Below are 20,611 nucleotides of genomic sequence, written 5' to 3'. Positions count from 1 at the left end.
TGCAATTGATTTCCAGGTAACCAAGATCAGATCCCCTGTAGAATATGGCTGCTTTGGAGGGTGGGATCGATGACATAATACCCTGTTGAGGCCCCTCCCCTTCTGCAGACTTCACTCTACTCGGGCTCCACCCCCCCAATCTCCAGGTATTTTCCAATTAGGGTTGCCAGCTCTGAGTTGGGAAATACCTGGAGACTTTGGGGCAATTTAATTTTAAAAAGGTGTCAGCCCTGCAAGCTCAGGGCCAGGAAGTACCCAGCTGGGTTTTTGGGGCCTGCTGGCAAAGCCAGGGCCACAATTATCGGCCATAATCATTCTCTTCAAGCCGTCTTCCCTGAGGCTTCCAGCAGCTGGATCTTGGGTAGGACAAATGTCACCCTTTTATCCCAGTGGTAAACAGCACACTAAGAGCCTCTTGTGGCGCAGAGTGGTAAGGCAGCAGATATGCAGTCTGAAAACTTTGCCCATGAGGCTGGGAGTTCGATCCCAGCAGCCGGCTCAAGGTTGACTCAGCCTTCCATCCTTCCGAGGTCAGTAAAATGAGTACCCAGCTTGCTGGGGGGTAAACGGTCATGACTGGGGAAGGCACTGGCAAACCACCCCGTATTGAGTCTGCCATGAAAACGCTAGAGGGCGTCACCCCAAGGGTCAGACATGACCCGGTGCTTGCACAGGGGATACCTTTACCTTTACCTTTAAACAGCACACTTCATCAGACAATGAAACAGAAATTCCCAGGCCACGTCCATAAGGAGAAATACAGTCATGGCCGAGTACACAGCACAAGGAAGATGGTTACTAGATACCCAGGCTGGACAGGGTTGGGGGGGATTTGGGGTTGTTTGTTTTTATTAGAACTGCCTTGCCATCTAGGCCCAGATCCTCGATGCAGTTAGATTCAGGGGGTCTGAAGCAGCAGAACCAAGCTGGAGTCCCCTGGTAACTTCAAGCCCAGCAAAGCTTTCTTCAAGGTATATGAGCTGTCATGTGCAAGCACACTTAGAAGCTGATGCCCTGAGCACGGCCAATGCTACGCCGGAATAAATATTTGCTGCGCTTTTAAGGTGCCTCAAGGCTCCTATTTTGTTACCATGAGGGCGTCTTCAGCAGCTCCCTACCTTCTCTCCGGAGCACTTTCTACACTGGGGAAAACAGCTGTGGCCCCCGAGGCAAGAGTCTGCAGAGGGCAGGTGAGGCAAAGAACATCAAAAAGTTTTCACCTGCTTGGTTTCAAGCCGCTTGGGACATGGGGGAGCCGAGTCCCTTCCACTGCTTCCGCACACGTCGGATACTGCGCTTTCAAAGCGCTTCAGAAGCGGGCTCCCCTATTTTGCACACTGCAAAAGCACACTGAAAGAGCATTAGCCAAGGTGTGCAGAAAGGCGTGGCAAACTGTGGGAATAGCTAGTTACACGGGCAGAGGGGGCGGCCAGCGACGTCTGCGGGAGTCGCCCTTTCGGGCGCCGCCTCTCTGGCAGGCTCGCTCCGTCGGCGGCCCCGAGAGCCGCCGGCGCCACGTCGAGGGCGGCGTGAGAAACCTCGGGCGGAGAGGAGGAGGAGGAGGAGGAGGAGGAGGTGGGTCTGCGCCGGCAGCCAATGGAGCGGGAGGGCGGGGCGCGGCAGCCCCTTGATCGGGCGCCGGAGACGCCGCGCTCGCTCCCTTTCTCTCTCGCTCCCTTCCCTTCCCGCCTCGCCTCTCCGCTCCGTCGACGATGGCCGCGCTGCGCAAAGTGCTGATCAGCGACAGCCTGGACCCGGCTTGCGCCCAGATCCTGCAGGCGGCCGGCATCAGCGTCCTGGAGAAAGCCGGCCTCAGCAAGGAGCAGCTGCTGGCCGAGATCCGAGTGAGCCTCCGGGCGAGGGGGAAGCGGGTGGCCAAGAGAAAGGGGGAGCGGGTCCTCGACAGCTCGGCCGCGGCGCTTTTCTTCTCCGGGACGCAGCGTAGGCGCAGCTGGAGAGGAAAGGGACCCGGAGGGGCAGCAGCGGTTGGAAGGGAGGGAAACCTGGGGGAACCTTATTACTGGAGGTGGCTGGGGCGGGGGCAGAGTGGGTAGGGTTGCCAACTCCGGTTGGAGAAATATTGGAGGTTTGGGCAGAGGAGGTGCCCCGGGATGGAGGGGGGTATAATGTCATCTGTCCTCCACAGCAGCCCTTTTCTCCAGGGGAACTAATCATTTTCGTTTTGAGATCCACTTGCCATTCCGGGAGGTCTCCAGGCCACAGCTGGAGACTGTCAAGGAGAAAGTGACCTGTTAGTCAGTTGCATGCAGCATAGATTTAGCCTGAGAGCCGGGCTATGAAATCGTAGAACCAAACTGCCATCTTTATTCCCGTGGAGTTATGTCAGAATGTAGACTGGCTATAAAACACGTTTTCGTGTCAGCTTGGAATCCAGTGGTACATTTGAAGCTGACAAAATTTTATTCAAGTTGTCCGCTTTCCTGGGCATGCGCATGAAATCTGAAGAAGTGTGCCATGCGCACAGAAATTTATACCTGGAATAACATTTGGTGGGTCTCAAAAAGTTCCTGCATTCTGTGCTTTCACATCAGTGAAGCCTGCTGTGGTTGCTTTTCAAACTTCCTCACCAGCCCTGTTTACCTGTGACAGCAAACATTGGTGCATCTTGCCTGTGCATGAGTTCATCTGACTCTAAGAAAGAACAGGTGTGCATTCACTTGACAGAAGAAGCTGTAGCTGAAGACATGCAGGAGTTAAATCATGCGTGGAGTGTTAACGTGAGCATTACTCAGTGCTCCTATAAAGAAAAGTCAGGTGTATGCTTTGCCTGGATGCATTCATTGTAATATGTGTGCTTTAAAAAAAATTAGCATGTGGCATATGTGTAGTGAAGCCAGGAGATCCTGGGATTGTCTGGCAGCCAGGCAAGGGACATTGGGAGGCGGTTTGCCATTGCCTGCCTCCACATCGTTGGAGGTCTACCATCCAAATACTAGCCAGGGCCAACTCCGCTTAGCTTCTGAGATTTTGCCTGTCCGGGTGACTTGTGTCCAGGGTTCCTGCTTCTTCTGTGTGTGTTGACGTGTGGCCAGCAGAAGGAATCCCCTAAGCTGGCTGGCTTGCCTTCCATGTAAAATGGGGTTTGGGTAATTTCTGGCAGGAATCAGATTGGTTTAAAGGATTGCTGCCTGTTCTCCAGCTCTGCTTGTTGGGACAGGGGGCCAAGATCATTTACCTGGGAAGCAGAAGACACTTGCCTCCACCTGCCTGCCTGGAGAACATACCTCTGGCAAAGCTTAAATCAAGCCTTGAAGAGTGAAAGAATCCAAAATCTCTGCCTTGATGGAGCAGATTAGAAGTGCGGACTTCTAATCTGGCGAGCCAGGTTTGATTCTGCGCTCCTCCACATGGAGCCAGCTGGGTGACCTTGGGCTCGCTATGGCACTGATAAAACTGTTCTGACCGAGCAGTGATATCAGGGCTCTCTCAGCCTCCCCCACCTCACAGAGTGTGTTGTCTGTTGTGGGGAGAGGAAAGGGAAGGCGACTGTAAGCCTCTTGAGCTTCCTTCGGGTAGAGAAAAGCGGCATATAAGAACCAACTCTTCTTCTTCTTTAAATGGGCCAAAAGACCAGGTCCTGAATGCGATTGTGGTGCAGCCCACCAGACCATTCCCCATCTGCCACAGGAGTGTGAACGTCGTGCTTTCCAGGGTGATGTAACAGAGCTCTGTGTATGCTCCCCAGTTACAATTGAGTGAATTGAAAAATCAGATATTATTTAGGGGGATTGCCCAATCGGTCTGAATGATTGTATCTGCTCAGTTACATATTTTGTATTATATACTTCCTGTGTGTTATTCTGCCATATGATGAATGAATGAATGAATGCCTGTGGTAGGTATAACCATCGTACATGCTTGGTTGCATATTTTATATTTATTATTTATATTTATCATATGCTGTGTGGCAGCCAGGCAAGGGGCAATCAGTGCTAGTGATCCTAGCACCCAAATCCTTGAAGATCCCCCATTGGCTGCCTCTGCGTCCTGACCCCTAGCGTTCCTTGGAGGAACTACCTCCCAAATCCTTTGAGGTCTCCCATCCAAATACTAGACAGAGATGGCTCTGCTTAGCTTTGGGGATCTGACATTATCAGGCTAGCCTGGGCTATTCAGGCCAGGGCACACATATCTTTTTCAAATTCATTTATCATTTGACATTTTATATTATTTTATGCTTCCTGTGTGTGTGACACCGCCATACGATAAAGAAAGAAATCCTTGGTGTTTCCCATCCAAGAACCTACCTTGCTCGGTTTCCAAGATCTCATGAGATCAGGCTGGACTGTACCGTTCCAGACCCCAACATACACACAGTGAGGACAGTAGCCAAAATGAGCCACATCAACCACAACTTGGAAACGCCATAAAGAGCAGCTAGGAAACTTCTGAGCCTGGGGTGCTGCAAGACTCGGAGGGGAGAGAAAGTTCCTCTGCTGGGGTGCCATTCGTGATGCAATTGTGCCGTGTCATGAAGAAAGTTCTCAAGTGGTCCTTGTGGGAAGGCAGCTCCTCGGAGCTCTCAGCTTTCAGGGTCCAAAACAACAGCTTGAAACCAGCCGTGAAGATTGCAGGAAACCCGTGGGGGTCACTGACCAGTGCTGCCAAACGACTACTTTCCACAGTAGATGAAGTCTCCAGAGAAGTCATCCGAGGAGTCCACTGCAGAGCTTTTATAGGAGACTTGAGGCTGGATTCTTCAACGGTAACACTTTCCAAAGTCTGTGTCTAGAGATAAACGTTCTCTGTGTCGAGAGGAGATTCTAGCTGTCGTAATCTCGAATGTGAACTCAGAGTGGTGGCTGAGTAAGGGTTTCCATCAGGATCAGGTCACTGGGGGTCATGCCGCTCCCTTTGATATTCAGACAAGAATAAGTTACGCTTGGAGAACTTTGATCTTTCCAGAGGTGAGGTGAGGTGCAACGCGTTTCTGTCAAAGATGCTGAGTGGGTGTATTGCAAGGACTGCTACTATCACCAAGGTCTGTTCATGTCACAGAATCATAGAGTTGGAAGGGGCCAAACAGGCCATCTAGTCCAACTTTCTGCTCAATGCAATATCAGCCTAGAGCATCCAGGATAAATCTGTCCTGCTGCTGCTTGAAGACCTCCAGTAAGGGGGTGCTCATTGCTTCCTTAGGCAGCCGGTTCCACTGCTGAACTACTTTGTGGAAAGGTTTTTCTTGATATCTAGCTCATAGTTTAAACCCATTTCTGCAGTCTCTGCTGCCAGCAGGAACTGCTCCCTGCCCTCCTCCAAGTGACCACCTTTCAGATACTTCAAGAGAGCAATCATGTCCCCTTTCAACCTTCTCTTCTCCAGGTTGGACATTCCCAAGTCCCTCAGCCTTTCCTTGTAGGTCTTGGTCCACAGGCACAGGATCATTCTCATTGCTCTCCTCTGCACCCTCTCAATTTTGTCCATGTCCTTTTTGAAGTGAGACCTCCAGAACTGCACACAGTACTCCAGATGTGGTCTGACCAATGTGGTACATAGCAGGACTATGACATCTTACGATTTTGATATGACGCCTCCGTTCATTCTGCCCAAGACTACATTCTGCACAGGAGTGGTGGTGGTCCACAAGACCATATGGATCTTCGGAGTCAGGCATCATCCAAATACTGATGACAACCAGCTCTATTTTTCATTAACTAAGCACCTGCGTGTAGCTTTCCCAGAATGCTGATGGCGTTGCCCACTGTCCCTATGGATCAGGGTAGAAAGTGGGTGAGGGGAGATGTTTCAGGCAGTATTACAAGGCTTTTGGAAGCCCTGGCTTTTCCATGTCTCTGAACAAGGCCTTGGTCCCTCTGCTTGTGTTTCTCCAGGACTGTGACGGGCTTATTGTCCGCTCGGCAACTAAAGTGACCGCCGACGTCATCAATGCCGCCGAGAAGCTGCAGGTCATCGGGAGGGCTGGCACCGGAGTAGATAATGTGGACGTGGACGCTGCGACGAGGAAGGGGGTCCTCGTTATGAAGTAAGGCACGATTCTGCCTTGCAGGGGGAGTGGCCTGAGATCAGTGGAGGGAGGGCTTGCAGTGGTAGTGCTGGGGTCCGGGGGAAGGGGAGAAGAACATAAGAATCCAGGGAGACTTCATTTGTCAGAGCTTTTTTCCAAGCGCAGAGTAGTGGTTAGTTTTTCACTCAACGGGGTCTATATCAGGAGTGGCCAAACTGTGGCTCTCCAGATGTCCATGGGCTACAATTATCATGAGCCCCTGCTGGCTCATGCTAGGGGGGGGTGGAGCCATGGAAGTTATTAGTTCCCTAGTTTGTGGCTGAGTCCATTCAGGCAGAAGGGAAAAGGCAGTCGACCCCCTCCAGACCACCCGTAGGCCCCTTGGGGTCCATTGACCCCTGGTTGGGAATCCCTGGTTTAGATCATAATTGCATGTTTAAGTTAGAAGAGATTGAGAGTAAGATATCCTACTGCAAATAATGCTTTGATGTCATAAGCAACTCAGGTTTTGCTCTCAGAAGAGAGTGACATTTTCATGTCCGAATGCTCAGGTACTTCCTACTCTGATATTTCGGGCATGAAATCTTAACTTTTTTCTCTCTGCCATGCTCCGCAGCACACCAACCGGCAACAGCCTCAGTGCAGCAGAACTGACATGCGGGATGATCTTGAGCTTAGCCAGGTAAGTCGCTAGAAGTAATCGGACATCTCCCTAACACACGACACATCAATTTGCCCTGCAGTGGCATCTAAACTTCTCACCTGGAGCACTCAAAAACCTTGCAGTCCCTCCAGTTTGGAGCAGTACATTACACACAGATGTACGAATCAAGACCAGAACAGTTGCTTGGGCAGAAAGTCAGCTTTTTTGGTAGTGCTGAGGAAGGACATAACACAGGACACCCAATCTTTCCCTTCCTTGCTGTGGTTCTGCTGAAAATGACCCTGTCAAACCATTTATCGATGCAAGGTACTAAAAATCACTCAGTGGTCAGGGTTTATTATGGGCATTTGTACATAATTTGCTTTTACCCTCTCAGGTTCTCCATTAGTGTGGTGAGCCCTGATTGTTTCTCCTTTGGTTTGGTTGAGCCCTGATTGTTCCCACTTCGATTTGGCTGAGCCCTAATTGTTTTTCCTTTTAATTTGGCTGAGCCCTGATGTTTCCCCTTCAGTTTGGCTGAGCCCTGACAGTTTCTTCTTTTAGTTTCCCTGAGCTGTGATTGTTCTTCTTTTGATTTGGCTCTGATGGTTTCTCCTTCGGTTTGGCTGAGCCCTGATGGTGTCTCCTTTTAGTTTGGCTGAGCCCTGATTGTTTCTCCTTTGATTTGGCTGAGCCCTCTTCATTTCTCCTTCTCCTGAGCTGGTTTTTATACCCCAAAGGAATCCCAAAGTAGCGTAGCTTTCTCTTTCTTGCCTCACAACAGACACCCTGTTAGGCGGGGCTGAGAGAGCTCTGAAAAAACTTCACTGTGAGAACAGCCCTAAGAGAACTGTAACTGGCCCAAGATCACCTGGCTGGCTTCACATGTAGCATGAGTGGGGAATCAAACCCCATTCTCCAGATTAGAGTCCTGCTCTTAACCACTATACCAGAGGTGGTCTCAAATAAAAACCAAAAAATTAGAGCAGCCCTTGATTTAACCTGTGCCTGTGATGTGTGCCTGTGTCTGAGTCTGTTCCTGCTAAAATTGAGATTTATCATTCCAGGCAAATCCCACAGGCCGCAGCCTCGATGAAGGAGGGGAAATGGGACCGCAAGAAAGTAAGAGACAGGTGCCTTCTCCATCTCTGGGGGCGGGGTTAAGGAAGGAACACCCACTCACAGCTGTGCACCTCTTCTGTTCTAGTTCATGGGGATGGAGCTTCAAGAGAAGACCTTGGCCATCCTAGGACTGGGCAGGATTGGCCGAGAAGTGGCCACTCGGATGCAGTCCTTCGGCATGAAGGTGAGAACATTCAGCTGGTCAGCCAGGGTCAGTGGAGGAGAGGCATCTGGGCTTCCTGTTTGTTACGGAGCCCAGTTCAAGTTGTTGATGTTAACATATAAAGCCCTGAATGGGTTGGGCCCTGGTTATTTGAAGGAGTGCCTTCTCCTGTACAGACCTGGCCAAGCAACGAGATCTCAAGGAGAGAGCCTTCTTGTAGTCCCGCCTCTCTGAGGCACAGGGGGTGATGACGTAGTAGGGCCTTCTCTGTGATGGCTTCCAGCCTCTTTCTGGTTATTTGCCAGGCACCTACACCGTATGGGTTTGGGGGCCTGGTGAAAACACACTTCTTTTACCCAGCCTTTAATCTAGTTTCCCCTGTGTGGTATCCTGCCAGGGAAGGTGAGGGTTATGATTTTTAAACGTTTTAATGCCTTTTAATTTATTCTGTATTTGTGACCCACCCTGGGACTTTTGGGTGCAAATCCACATATAAATAAACAAATAAATCTCTCTTTTACCATGGATTTCATTTTCTCTGAAGGACTGTTGCTACCCTGTGTGAGTGTAGGGCTCCAAGCCATGCTTCAAGAATTCATCCTTCCTCTCTTGTTAGACCATCGGCTACGACCCCATAATCACTCCGGAGGAATCGGCTGCCTTTGGGGTTCTGCAGTTGCCTTTGGAACAGATCTGGCCCCTGTGTGACTACATCACGGTCCACACACCACTTCTTCCTTCCACCACAGGTAGGGGGACCTTTGTTTGGGTTTGCACAGGATCATGTGACCTGTTGGACAAGTCCTTACAGGGAGCTGAATTCTTTTCTTCTGGAAAGCTGTCGAGAAGCCGAGCGTACGGCACTATTGAGCTCTGAGGGGAGGAGGCAAGAAAGAGAAATCCGCAGCTTTGGAAATTTGTAGCTTTCCTGGGGTTGGGGAGTGGAGTAGATGTTTCATGGATGTGAAGAAACCCTTCTCAGACTTTAAAGACTTTGTTTTATTTATTTATTTAGATTTCTATACTGCCCTTCCCTTTGGTTCTGGGCAGTTTACATTAAACGTCGTGGAATGCTTACAATAGAATATTATAACAATGCAATAAATAACACGGCATAAATAACGTGGCATAACATAATCATAATATAACTTGATAGCTAGAACAGTATTATTAACAGAACAATAACAATGACAGTCCCTGGCCAGGTCAGGTTGGTCAGTCATGGAAGGGCGTCTGGGGGGGACGGACCAGCAGATGTTTGAGTCGGTTGGCTCCATGCAAATGCCTGTTGAAAGAGCTCCCTTTTGCAGGCCCTGCAGAATTGTGAAAGTTCAGGCAGGGCTCTGATCTCTTCAGGAAGCTCATTCCACCAGGTGGGGCCAGGACTGAGAAGGCACTGGCCCTTTTGAGGTCTGACGTGCTTCTTTGGCATATCTTATATATTTGCAGCTCCTTGAGGGCTAGAAGCATTAAAAAAAAAAACTAGGTTCTCAGGATGGTACCTAATTTGCCTTCTGCATGCTGTAGTCCAGCATTCGCAGGGCCCTTTTAGGATCTCAGGATCCAGAGCACCCTGCAATAGCTGGCCGCCTGTACCATGAGCTAGGCTAAAAGAGGCCTAAGCTAAGAGTGAACTAACTATACTCAATGTACCTTGCCTTATATGTACCTGGGACAGGGTTTCTAGAACATTCAACCTGGAGAAGCCCGTGGGTTAAGGTTTTTTTTTTCTTGAACGCCATAATTCAAGCACACACAAAGGAAAGAATGACATGATTTCTTTTTCTTTCCTGTGATGAAGGTTAAACATGTCTTATATGACAATGGTTCATTGGTTCAGTTACGAGCCCCACCCCCAAAAGAATCCTTTGGACTTCCTTCTTCTCACATTTGTCAGTCTGTGGCCCCCTTCAAATGCCACGTGGCCAGAGGGTAGGTAGGTTGGCAGCTCTAGACCATGAAAATGAATCCTAAAATCAAATCTGAAGAAAGCTGTGTGTATGTGTGTGTGTGTGTGTGTGGGGGGAGAATCCCTGGGGTTTGATTACAGTGTCTGGACTGGATCAGAAGGGTAGTGCGCTTTGTCACATGCTAAATCATGCATATTCTGTCCCCTTCAGCAGCCTTTTGCCAGTGAATTTCGCCAGTTCACACAGCAAAATCTAGCTGTGAAGTGCACTGAAAGTTGATTGAAAAGTGTGTTATTCTCTGCTTCCATTGCTGTCTTTTCTGTAGGGTTGCTGAACGATGCGACATTTGCCAAGTGCCGGCGTGGGGTCCAGGTGATCAACTGCGCCAGAGGGGGCATCGTGGACGAGGACGCTCTCCTGCGGGCTCTGCAGTCTGGCCAGTGTGGGGGAGCAGCCCTTGATGTATTCACGGAGGTGAGATGGCCTGACACTTATGCCTTGTCTGCCCCCGGAAACTCCCACAGCTGGGGAATAGGCAGGACAGAGGGGAACGGTCAGCTCTTCTCTCATCCAAGACTGTGTGTGAACCCAGCTTACCTTTGAATGGGCAGCAGAGTTTTCCATTCTGCCAAGGCTGCCAAGGAAATGCTGCACAGATCAGTGTTCACGATCCTCCGCACAAGCAATGTCCTTGGTACAGTGGCTAAGAGCAGCAGCTTCTTCCCTGGTGAGCCGGGTTTGATTTCCCATTCCTCCCGGGTGACTGATAAAGCTGTTCTCACAGAGCAGTCCTGTCAGAGCATTCTCGGCCATACCTACCTCGCAGGGTGCCTGTTGTAGGGAGGGGAAAGGAAGGCGATTGTAATACCCTTTGAGACTCTTTCAGATAATGAGAAGTAGGGTATAAAAATGCACTCTTCTTCTCCTGGAGATGGAAGTGCTTGGAGCAGGGGAAATGAGGAGATCTCATATCCTGTGGTTCAGCATAGTGCAAGGCATCATCTTCTGGTGCCGACCAATCCATGTTAAGAAGTGGGTGAGAACTTTGGATTGGTCACTGGCTTCTTGTCACAGGGCTTCTGATTGGTCACTGGATATTTGATTGACTGCAGATTTCTCTTTTAAAGTTGCTTTGGCAACCACTGCCATCACAGCGCCGGGTTCCTCGATGTATGACTAAAGATAAAGTTGCAGAAGCTATTTTTTGGCAGCGCTTTTATAGTTGTGTCCACCCTGAAAAAGGTTGGGGACCCCTAACATAGTGACATAGTGCCAAGGCCAGTATCAGCATATCCTGAGGTAGGATACCTACTGGGGGCCAGAATGTCTGGCAGGGCCCTGCCTGTACCCATTTTCTGAACTGCCCAGTGTTACTGAAGAAGGGCATGGGAGCGGTGCACAGGGGTGGCTTGCCAGGTGACAATGGGTGCAGCATTCCCTGCTGGAGACAGTGGCCAATCCAGCTGAGGAAAAGGTGTGTGGGTGGGTTAGTGGGGGAGGCTGAACATGGATAGGAGAGCTTGCAAAAGAAAAAGGGTACATGGATAATTTGGGGCATGAAATATAGAAATATATGAATGAATGAATGAATGAATGAATGAATGAATGAATGAATGAATGAATGAATGAATGAATGAATGAATGAGGGCCCTGGTGATAGGCAGCTGACCAGGCCCCACAAAACTTGTAAATGACCCTGCACAGTGCACAGCTCCAGGAACCTCATGCTGCTTCTGTATGGCATAGAAAGAACAAAAGCCCTTCAATCTGTCCCCTGCTCTACTGCTCCAGTGCCCATTCTTTTCCTAATGGATTTCCCAGAGACAACAGCCCAATCGTTGGTGGCTTGTACTGCATGGGTGGCCTCACCAATGAAATGTTTGTAGGACCCCTTCCAGGAAAGGGGCTGGTTTTGATGTAACCGGCTTGGCTGTTCCTTTCCCCCATTCCCTTCCAGGAGCCACCTAAGAACAAGGCCTTGGTGAACCACCCCAATGTGATCAGCTGTCCCCACCTGGGGGCCAGCACCAAGGAAGCTCAGAACCGCTGTGGCAGGGAGATTGCCCAGCAGTTTGTGGACTTGGCCCAGGGCAAGGCCCTGACAGGCGCGGTGAGTCTCCCTTTTCTTAAATAGCTCTCGTCTTCCGTTGTTAACAGAACATTACTCCTAAATTGCATACTCTTTTAAACAGAGGAATCTGTTTTTTAAAAAAAATATTTTAAATAGACCTACATATTACAGAACTACTTTTAAAAAATTGAGCTGCTTTATAATATAGGGGTGGGGGAGAAGAATCATAGGGTTGGAATGGGCCACACAGGCCATCTAGTCCAGTGGTCCCCAACCTTTTTATCACCGGGGACCACTCAACACCAGGGACCACTCACTGGGGATCACTCAACGCCTTTTACTGAGGCCCGGTGCGGGGGGGTAGTTTACTCCTCTACTCTCAACCACTGCCCTAACGCTCTGTGGTCGCTATGGTAATGTTTAAACATCCCTTCAAAATAAGATACAGACACGCCACAACAATGAAGTGTGTTGTAAAGGGCTGGGGGGGGGGTGAAGTAAAGGGCCGGGGGGGGGGAGAAGGCGTCCTTCGGGGCCCACCTCCAATTAGTCGAAGGACCACATGTGGTCCGCAGCCCACAGGTTGGGGATCGCTAATCTAGTCCAACCCCCTGCTCAACACAGAATCAGCCCAAAGAAAACATATTGTGTTCTGGCACACAATTTCTGGGGGAAAGGGTGAGAGAAACATAGTTTAGACCACCTTTCTCAACCTTTTTACCACCAAGAAAACCCCCAAACATTTTCCAGGCTTCGGCAAGCCCCAGAAGTGATACCAGCAGGCCACACCTTCCTGCCACAATCTGGAAGTCACATGTCACCAGAAGTCACATTCCACTCCATCTCCCCCTCACCCCCCTTAAAAACGAGAGAACTTACTTCTCTGCACTCCAGTCATTATCACATGTGATGAGTCTCGGCCAGGATTGGTGAACCCTAGTTGAAAAAGCCTGGTTTAGACAGTTTCACCTACCACACACTACATTTTCCCCAAGATTTACATATACAGTTGATGAGCCAGTTATTTCTTTCCATTTCATTTTTACTGATCAATACAACCTAAAATTGGACTCCGTGTTCTTCTGAAAATTGAATTTGTGGCTGGGTTCATGATTTAAACTAATTTCCTTGTTGGATATGAGAGTGAAACTCTGCAATACGCTTTAGATTTCACAGAATCCCAGGCAGGAGTAAAAGTAGAAATTTTGTCTTGAGACAACATTGTTGTATCAATTCGGATCAGCTTGCTTTTCACTGGGGCAGTGTTTATTTTCTTTAGAAAAACAATTCAGTTTCTTTGAGGAACTGCTAAACATGTTTGCTTCTATTCGCAGTTCACAAACACGAACATTTCTTGTACAGCTTGACAAGTTTTTCTCTTTTCTCAGTTGGTAAAATTGTAATAACAAACACAGATTCAATCTCATGCCTTCTCACTGAGGTAAACTTTGTTCATAACAGGCTTCTTTTTGTTACAGTAACTTATTAAGACACTGACTCTGTTTCAAATACACAACTACATAGAAGCAGAGGCACTTGCAGACTGACTGTGAGAGAATCTGTTAACTGACACCAACTGACACTAACTGACAAAACGTAACTGTTAGAATCCTCCCGGCATGCACTGTTCCAATACAAAGAATGCCTGCATGCACGGATGCAAAAACCCAACAAGAAGGGGGTCATTGCCAATAGGCCATGAACTGAATCCTTGGATCTTTGTTAGAGACCAGACCTCTTTCACACAATCTCATGCTCCTGTTCTTCCTTTCCTCAGGTGAATGGGCAAGCTCTCAGCAGTGCATACGCACCCCATTCAAAGCCATGGATCACGTTGGCTAGAGCTCTGGGTGCCGTGCTGCACGCACTGACCCAGCAAGTGAACAGAGGCGTGCAGGTTGTCACCCACGGTGAGATGAGAGATCCAGGAAGGAGCGGGATTGGCTTCACCTTTTAGCTTCTCACCTAGAAGACTCTCTGCCTTTTCTGGCTTTGCTCTCTCATCTCCCTTTACCTGCAGGGCAGGGTGTGCTCTGTGTTTGCAAGTGTCCTACATTCTCTGTAGAGCAACCTTTTTCAACCGTTTGACTGTGGAGGAGCCCCAGAAATAACTTTTCAGGCTTTGAGGACCCCCGTCAGCTGGTCCTGCCTCCCTGCCACCCCTAAAGGGAACTCACTACCCACACCCTTCACCCTCCTTTTGCTCCCACCTTTACTACTACTATGGCAGCTCTGCCTCATGCAGCTTGGAAAGGATCAGAGCTGAGAAGACAGCCCGGTCCCCCCATGCCTTGCCACAACTAACTCCCCACCCTTTGATTTTTACACCTACAGCCTACCTCTAGGCAGAGGTGGCCAGTTCCCTAGCTTGTGGCCAGGTCCGTTAAAGCAAGAGGGGAAAGGCTGCGGACCCCCTTCGGAACTCCTACAGACCCCTGGTTGGCAATCCTTGCTGCAGAACTGTTTTTGGATTTGCAAAACTGTTTGGATTTGCAGACTGTTTGAATCATGTAAAGAAAACATACGTATTTTAGGGTTTAAAAAAAAACAGTTCTGTTTTTTATTAATAAGAGAGAAGCCTCTTCCTTTTTGAACCTGTGGGTACCTTTGGAATTCTGACATGAGGTACAACCACAAAATGGCTGCCACAGGAGGCCAAGCCAGCCACAAACTATTAGGGAAGGAGTACTAGGAAAGCTGTCGGTAGGCGACATGGTGCCCATAGGCACAGCACTGGTGACCTCATTGTACACCTGTTCCCCACATACTTTTAAAATCTATTCTTGAAGCCATAGGGGCTAGGAGCTTGCTTTATAATAGACATGAGAACTTGAGAGTCTGTGTCTAGTACCCCATTTCTTGCTTATACAGAACACACACAACCCTGCTCGTTTTGCTTCTTGATCTGCCAGATTCACTCACATCCCCCCCCCCTCCCAGTTCTTTCTCCACTTTGGCTTTTGGGCGAGCATTCCTTCTTCCTGCGCACCCCTCTGCTGTAGCTCTTCCTATGTGATCTTCCAGGAGTTCTTCCTTTTCCGTGTTCTCATTTTGCCTCTGTCAAGTGTGCCTATTCCTGACTGCCACACCATCCAAGGTCATTTGGTCAGGGGTTTAGCACAAGACTGCCTCTACTCATGGCTCTGGATCATGGTTAGGCTTAGCTGCCTTAGGGACAGGCTGTTTGGTACCCCTTTAGAGGAGAAAGCCAGTTGCACTGTGCAGGACCTGTGGCTCAATGGCAGAGCATCTGCTGTGCATGCAGAAGAGTTCCAGGCTCAATCACTGGGAGCTCCAGTTTAAGAAGAAAAGAAAACTGTTTATTAATATCCTGCTTTTCACTACCTAAAGAAGTCCCAAAGCGGCTTATGAACACCTCTCCCTTCCTCTCCCCACAGCAGACAACCTGTGAAGCAGGTGGGGCTAAGACGGCTCTAAGAGAACTGTTCTGCAAAAACAGCTTTAGGAGAGCTGTGACTAGCCCAAGGTCACCCAGCTGGCTGCTTGTGGTGGAGGAGTGAGGAAAGATATATCCAGGGCAAAATGCATGCAACCTGCTAAACAAGGCAGGGCTAGCAAGGGACTCAGGCTATGCAACATAGCAAAATGTCTGGAGAACCAATTACCAAACATGAGTTGAGACACCACTGCAGCTTCAGATATAAGGAAAGAGGAATTATAGGCCATAAAGAAGACAGGGTTTTATCTCCTGCTTTCCTCTACCCTAAGACACCTTGAAGCTGCTTGCAGTCGCCTTCCCTTCCTCTCTCCATGACAGGCACCTTATGAGTTAGGTGAGGCTGTGAGAGTCCTGGGAGAACAGTGACTGGTTCAAGGTCACCCAGGAGTTGTGGAGAATCATATCTGGTTCTCTAGACAAGAGCCTGCTGGTCTTAACCACTACACCATGCTGGCTCTCTATAGTTTAGTCTTTGATCAGGGATTTCCACGTGATGAATGTAGGACAACCATGAAATAGCCTGTTACTGAATGAGATCTTTGCTCTATCAGTTCTCTGTGGTCACAGGCAGAAGTCTCTCACATCATCTGCTGCCTGACTCTTTTTAACTGGAGCTGCTGGGGCTTGAACCCAGGACTTCCTGCATGCCAGGCAGATGCTCCACCGCTGAGCCACGGCCCTGCTCCAGCCATGGGACTGTGTGGTGAGGAAATGGAAGAGAACATTCCCACATACTGCCATGACTCAATCAACCTCTGTCGTATTCCTTAGGACCAACCTTGCAGAAGGCCAGCAGTTACTTGATCCCTGCCGTGGCAACGGGGCTCCTTAAAGAAATGGCGCAGAAGGACGTGAATCTTGTGAACGGGCAGCTCCTGGCGCAGGAGGCTGGGCTGAAGGTACACGGCACCCCCCTGGGTCCAAAGTCCAGTTCACTGGTGGACCTTCATACAACTGCAAGACCATTCACCGTGAGATCTCTCTGGGCAGTTTGTTTGTCTGCTCAGGAGAGGATGCCAGCTGAGACTTAGAAGCATACAGTTGGCAGAAATTCAATGGGTATAGCTTCTGTAGCCCAAGGGCGTGTGGGAGAGAGCTCCCTGTTGAGTTTTTGCCTGTTGCGCAATTCCTACAGCTCCTGTGTAGAGAAAACAACTGTAGACCCTGTTATCACTCTGTCTTCCATGACAGGCCAGAACTTGATTATTTCCTTTATATTCTGCTTTTCTCCCATTGGGAACCCAAAACCACTTACATGACCCTTCTTTCTGTTTTATCCTCACAACATCCCTGTGAGATAAGTTAAATCAGGGGTAGTCAAACTGAGGCCCTCCAGATGTCCATGGACTACAATTCCCAGGAGCCCCCTGCCAGCGAATGCTGGCAGGGGGCTCCTGGGAATTGTAGTCCATGGACATCTGGAGGGCCGCAGTTTGACTACCCCTGAGTTAAATTGTGTGACTGGCCCAAGGCTGCGGCAAGAGAGGAGATTCGAACCTCTGTCTCCCAAATCCTAGCCGGACACTGTAGCAGCTGCACGACACTGGCTGTGCTGGGCCTGGTAGGGAGGACCTGGCACCTATCTTCTCCAGTGGACAGATGGACACTCCTAAGAACCTAACCCTGGTCTTCTCCATTTCTCTGCAGATCACTGCCTCACACGGTAGCAGGACACTGGGTGATGGAGAGGGGCTGCTGCAGATTGCTGCCCAGGGCTCCCCCTACAGTTTGGTTGGCTCCGTGCAAGGCAACACGCTGGTCCTCCAGGAGCTCAACGGAGCCAACTTCAAGCAGCCTGTTCCCCTCACCGGCACGTTGCTGTTCTACAGAGCCAAAGCATCCAACGCCAGTCTGTTGCCAACCATCATTGGTAAGGGAGAGGCATCCTGCCTAAGCTGCAATTGTCTATTAACCAGGGTGGGAAGGCACTTTTCCTCCTATTGGAATAACAACAACAATAATAACTATTTTATTTATAACCACCCTTCCCCAAAGACTCGGTGTGGGTGACTCAGAATCAGAAGAGCTTTATTGGCATCTCAAATAACAGAAAAGAATACATTACTAAGCGTTAATTCTCCAATTGCGAGACCCCATAGCTGGCTGTATAAACTCGGCAACTGCATCAATAACCTGAGATTTTTTCTTTCCTTGTGGGAAAATGACCTTAGATTCATCATCAAGGCCATGTGGTTTAAATCAGAGTTAAATTGATAAACTGCCCACAAATAATGGCGTCAAGTGGACAGTCGAAAAACATATGTAGGGTGGTTTCGATGCAGGCAGAATTACAGGGACATGTTCTTTCAGAATGGAGCTTTAAAAGAAAATCTCCCTTGAAGAACAGTGGAGGGGAGAACATTCAGTAGCTCGATACAAACATTGAAATCATCAATAGTTCAGAATTAGATTAAAATAGGCCATCCAAAGCTGCCTCCTCTCTTTTGGATGAGAGGGGTGATGTAAGCACGCAGGAGGGGCGATAAGACGGTTGATGATTTAGCCGAGGCGTTCTGAATGGGATGATGTTTTGGGCAGGGAGGGCAGAGTTCCAGTATTCTCCCTGACCTCAATAGGGGAAAGGACATCTTTGTCATGGCCAAAAGCCTGCCCGTTTTTCTCAGATCTGTATTTTCTGATTCAAGTGAGTAGCTGTGTTGGTCTGAAGTATGCGTGCACACGAAAGCTCATACCTTGAATTTAAAAATGTTGGTCTTAAACGTGCCCCTGCAGTCTAAATTTGTTTTGTATTTTCTGCTGGACACTTGAGTCCCTTATTGTCTGTGGGGTTTGCCATTTCACTGCCTCCACCTCATGCTGCTGTCCAGGGGCCTCCTGTTCCAGAGATCGCTATTACCCACACAACTGCCTGGAGTCCAGCATAGCAGTGAAAGATTTCTCTTGAGTCCTGGCTTGGAGAGAAACAAGGGTTTTGCTTTTGGTTAGATTATGTAGCTACCACCATTCGGTGACTTTGGATAGGATATTGAGAAGAGGGCTCCAAGATGAAGGGAAGGCCTTCATCTTGGACAAGGAGGGACATGTGCACAAGGAGGGACATGTGGGGGATGTGACTGAGGAAGCCATTTTAACATTTGGGTCTAATTAACAGCACAACCCTTGGGAGAGAGAGAGAGGACGTGGGGAGGAGCTTCTGAATGGAAGAGAAGAGGAACCAGGGCATTCAAGTGAAGAAATGAGCTCCACATTTTGGGAGGAGTCCAGGCTGGGCAGGGGGTTAAAAGGTGTCTGGACCCCCTCAGGAAAATGGCTAGCTAGCATTCCAACAGGCCTGTTGGAGACAGTGACTGTGGAAGACATGAAAATCTGGTGGGGGGGAAGATGGTGGTGAGGCAAAGACGCTCTGCTGCTCCCTTCCCCCCCCCCCCAAAAAAATTATTTTCTTTTGTTATTTCTTCCTCGGTGCCTGGCTTGTCAGAGGGATCGACACATGAGCTTTTTTCTTTCTTTTTCTTCTGGGAATTCGAGTGCCTTTACTGCCAAGCATTTTATCTTCTGACCTTGTAACTGTTTGCTGTTTGGCATAGAATTTAGAGTTCGGATTGAGTTCTGCACGAGTAGCCCACAGGCCTGGAGAAAAGTGTCCTGATCCTTTCAATAGAGGGCGAATGTATGGAAACCTGTAATAAAAGCTGTTCGTGGCATGGAGGTCAACAACCTCTCCCGTAAATGAAGCCTCCCTTAAAGGGTCCAGAAGGTTCTTCTCCGGACCTGTTGGCTGGCCACCCTGTTTGCTGATCCTGGCATTAAAGATGAATAACCAGGGCTTCATGAACCTGGGGTTTCTTGACAGCCCTGGAAAGGTTTCCTGAATGGGTGGGAGTTAATTAGTTTTTAATGTATTTTTAAAATGTGTTAAACATGTATCAGGTAATATGATCATATATGGTCATATTGAACCCCCCCCCATGGACAATGATGGGCCTGGAGGGGGTGGGAAGGGGAGGGACCCCAGGTGGGTGTCCACAGCTCTGCTTCCCAGCCATATTCCGCACCATCGCACCACTTGTGTGGATTCTCGAAGCCTGAGGAAAATTTCAGGGCGTTCTCAATGGTAAAAATGTTGAGAAAGGTTGGTCTAAGATGTTTCTCAGCTCATCTTTCTCCTCCAAAATTGGGTAACGATGTGTCCTTTGTGTAAGAACAGGAGCCTGGCCTTAGTCACACCCATCTCTGAGGATATGCAAACCAAGTGTTCCTCTCTTTTGAAGGTCTGATGGGGAAGGCCAGAGTAGACCTGCTGTCCTACCATCGTTCTACCGCAGTGGCTGGAGAGGAGTGGAGCATCCTGGGCCTCTCTTCCACTCTGCAGAGCCTGCAGGAGGTGAAGCAGCACGTCTCGGAGGTCGCTCAGGTCGCTTTGTAGCCCGCTGGTGGGGACGTCGGCCAAGCAACGTTGTCTGCAAGTTCCAGCAAATGTCCTTGAATGGAAACGTTTGATGTCTCAATAAAGAGATCACCAGGAGTTGTGGCTATTTTGGTGTTCATCTCCAACAGGGAAACCAGAGCCGCTTGCACAAAATGCTAGCACAGTCAAAATGCACAAACCAACTACAATGTCAAATGTCAACAGATGAAGAAGAGTTGATTTTTATACCCTGCTTTTCTCTACCGAAAGGAGTCTCAAAGTGGCTTGCAATCGCCTTCCCTTCCTCTCCCCTAGACAGGTACCTTGTGAGGTAAGTGGGGCTGAGAGAGCTCTGGAAGAACTGTGGATGGCTTAAGGTTACCCGGCAGGCATCGTGTGGAGGAGGAGTGGGGAATCTAACTTGATTCTCCAGATTATGGGTCGCTGCTCTTAAGCAGTCCACCACACTGGCTTTCCTGTATTGTCCAGACTCAAGAAGCCAAGAGAAACCCAAGTGAGGGGAGAGGCCAGCTTTCCAACCAAGCTGAGGCTGTGGCAGAGCGAAATAACTAGAACCTGTTAACTAGCTGGAGGTCCCCAAGGCCTGGGGTCTTCCCATTCAGCTGTCTCCCTGCTGCTTAAGATCAAGGAAGCACCACACTCAAGCATTAGTCTTCAGTATGGTGCCCCCCCTGCTTCCTTCCCATAATTCCTTCCTCAAAATCATCCAGCCAGTCCTGGCTTTCGTCCGCCTCACTGGAACGGGAAGTGCTTCAGAAAAAAAAATCCCAGGAGGCATCACTTTTGTGAACCAGACCCCTGGTTGGGAATCCTTGCATTAGTCTCAGTCTTCCACCAGGCTGATTTCGCCTATTTGGGGGCCCAGG

At 49.2% G+C, this 20,611-nt stretch overlaps 1 protein-coding gene across 1 annotated transcript; it reads left to right on the top strand.

Moving 5' to 3' along the window:
* Positions 1–1,599: 1,599 nt before the first annotated feature.
* On the top strand, positions 1,600–19,841 carry PHGDH (phosphoglycerate dehydrogenase). Its single transcript, XM_077332299.1, has 12 exons — positions 1,600–1,844; positions 5,853–6,004; positions 6,603–6,668; positions 7,697–7,751; positions 7,837–7,935; positions 8,531–8,663; positions 10,150–10,298; positions 11,782–11,934; positions 13,673–13,805; positions 16,127–16,254; positions 17,003–17,225; positions 19,588–19,841. Exons 1-12 carry the CDS (start codon positions 1,713–1,715, stop codon positions 19,740–19,742), a joined length of 1,578 nt encoding a protein of 525 aa, XP_077188414.1. The 5' UTR covers positions 1,600–1,712; the 3' UTR covers positions 19,743–19,841.
* Positions 19,842–20,611: the final 770 nt, after the last annotated feature.

This window comes from Paroedura picta, chromosome 4 (assembly GCF_049243985.1).
Source record: "Paroedura picta isolate Pp20150507F chromosome 4, Ppicta_v3.0, whole genome shotgun sequence".
Classification (NCBI taxonomy): Eukaryota; Metazoa; Chordata; class Lepidosauria; order Squamata; family Gekkonidae; genus Paroedura; species Paroedura picta.
Note: the sequence above shows the minus strand (reverse complement) of the source record. Positions and strands in the feature narration are given on the sequence as shown.

What these genes read in the sequence shown, in the direction of transcription:
- PHGDH (XM_077332299.1), top strand. Translation starts at nt 1,713, where the DNA reads ATGGCCGCGCTGCGCAAAGTGCTGATCAGCGACAGCCTGGACCCGGCT. An exon ending in CCCTTGATGTATTCACGGAG is followed by an intron (nt 10,299 to 11,781) that starts GTGAGATGGCCT and finishes ATTCCCTTCCAG; the next exon opens with GAGCCACCTAAGAACAAGGC. An exon ending in TCTGTTGCCAACCATCATTG is followed by an intron (nt 17,226 to 19,587) that starts GTAAGGGAGAGG and finishes TCTCTTTTGAAG; the next exon opens with GTCTGATGGGGAAGGCCAGA.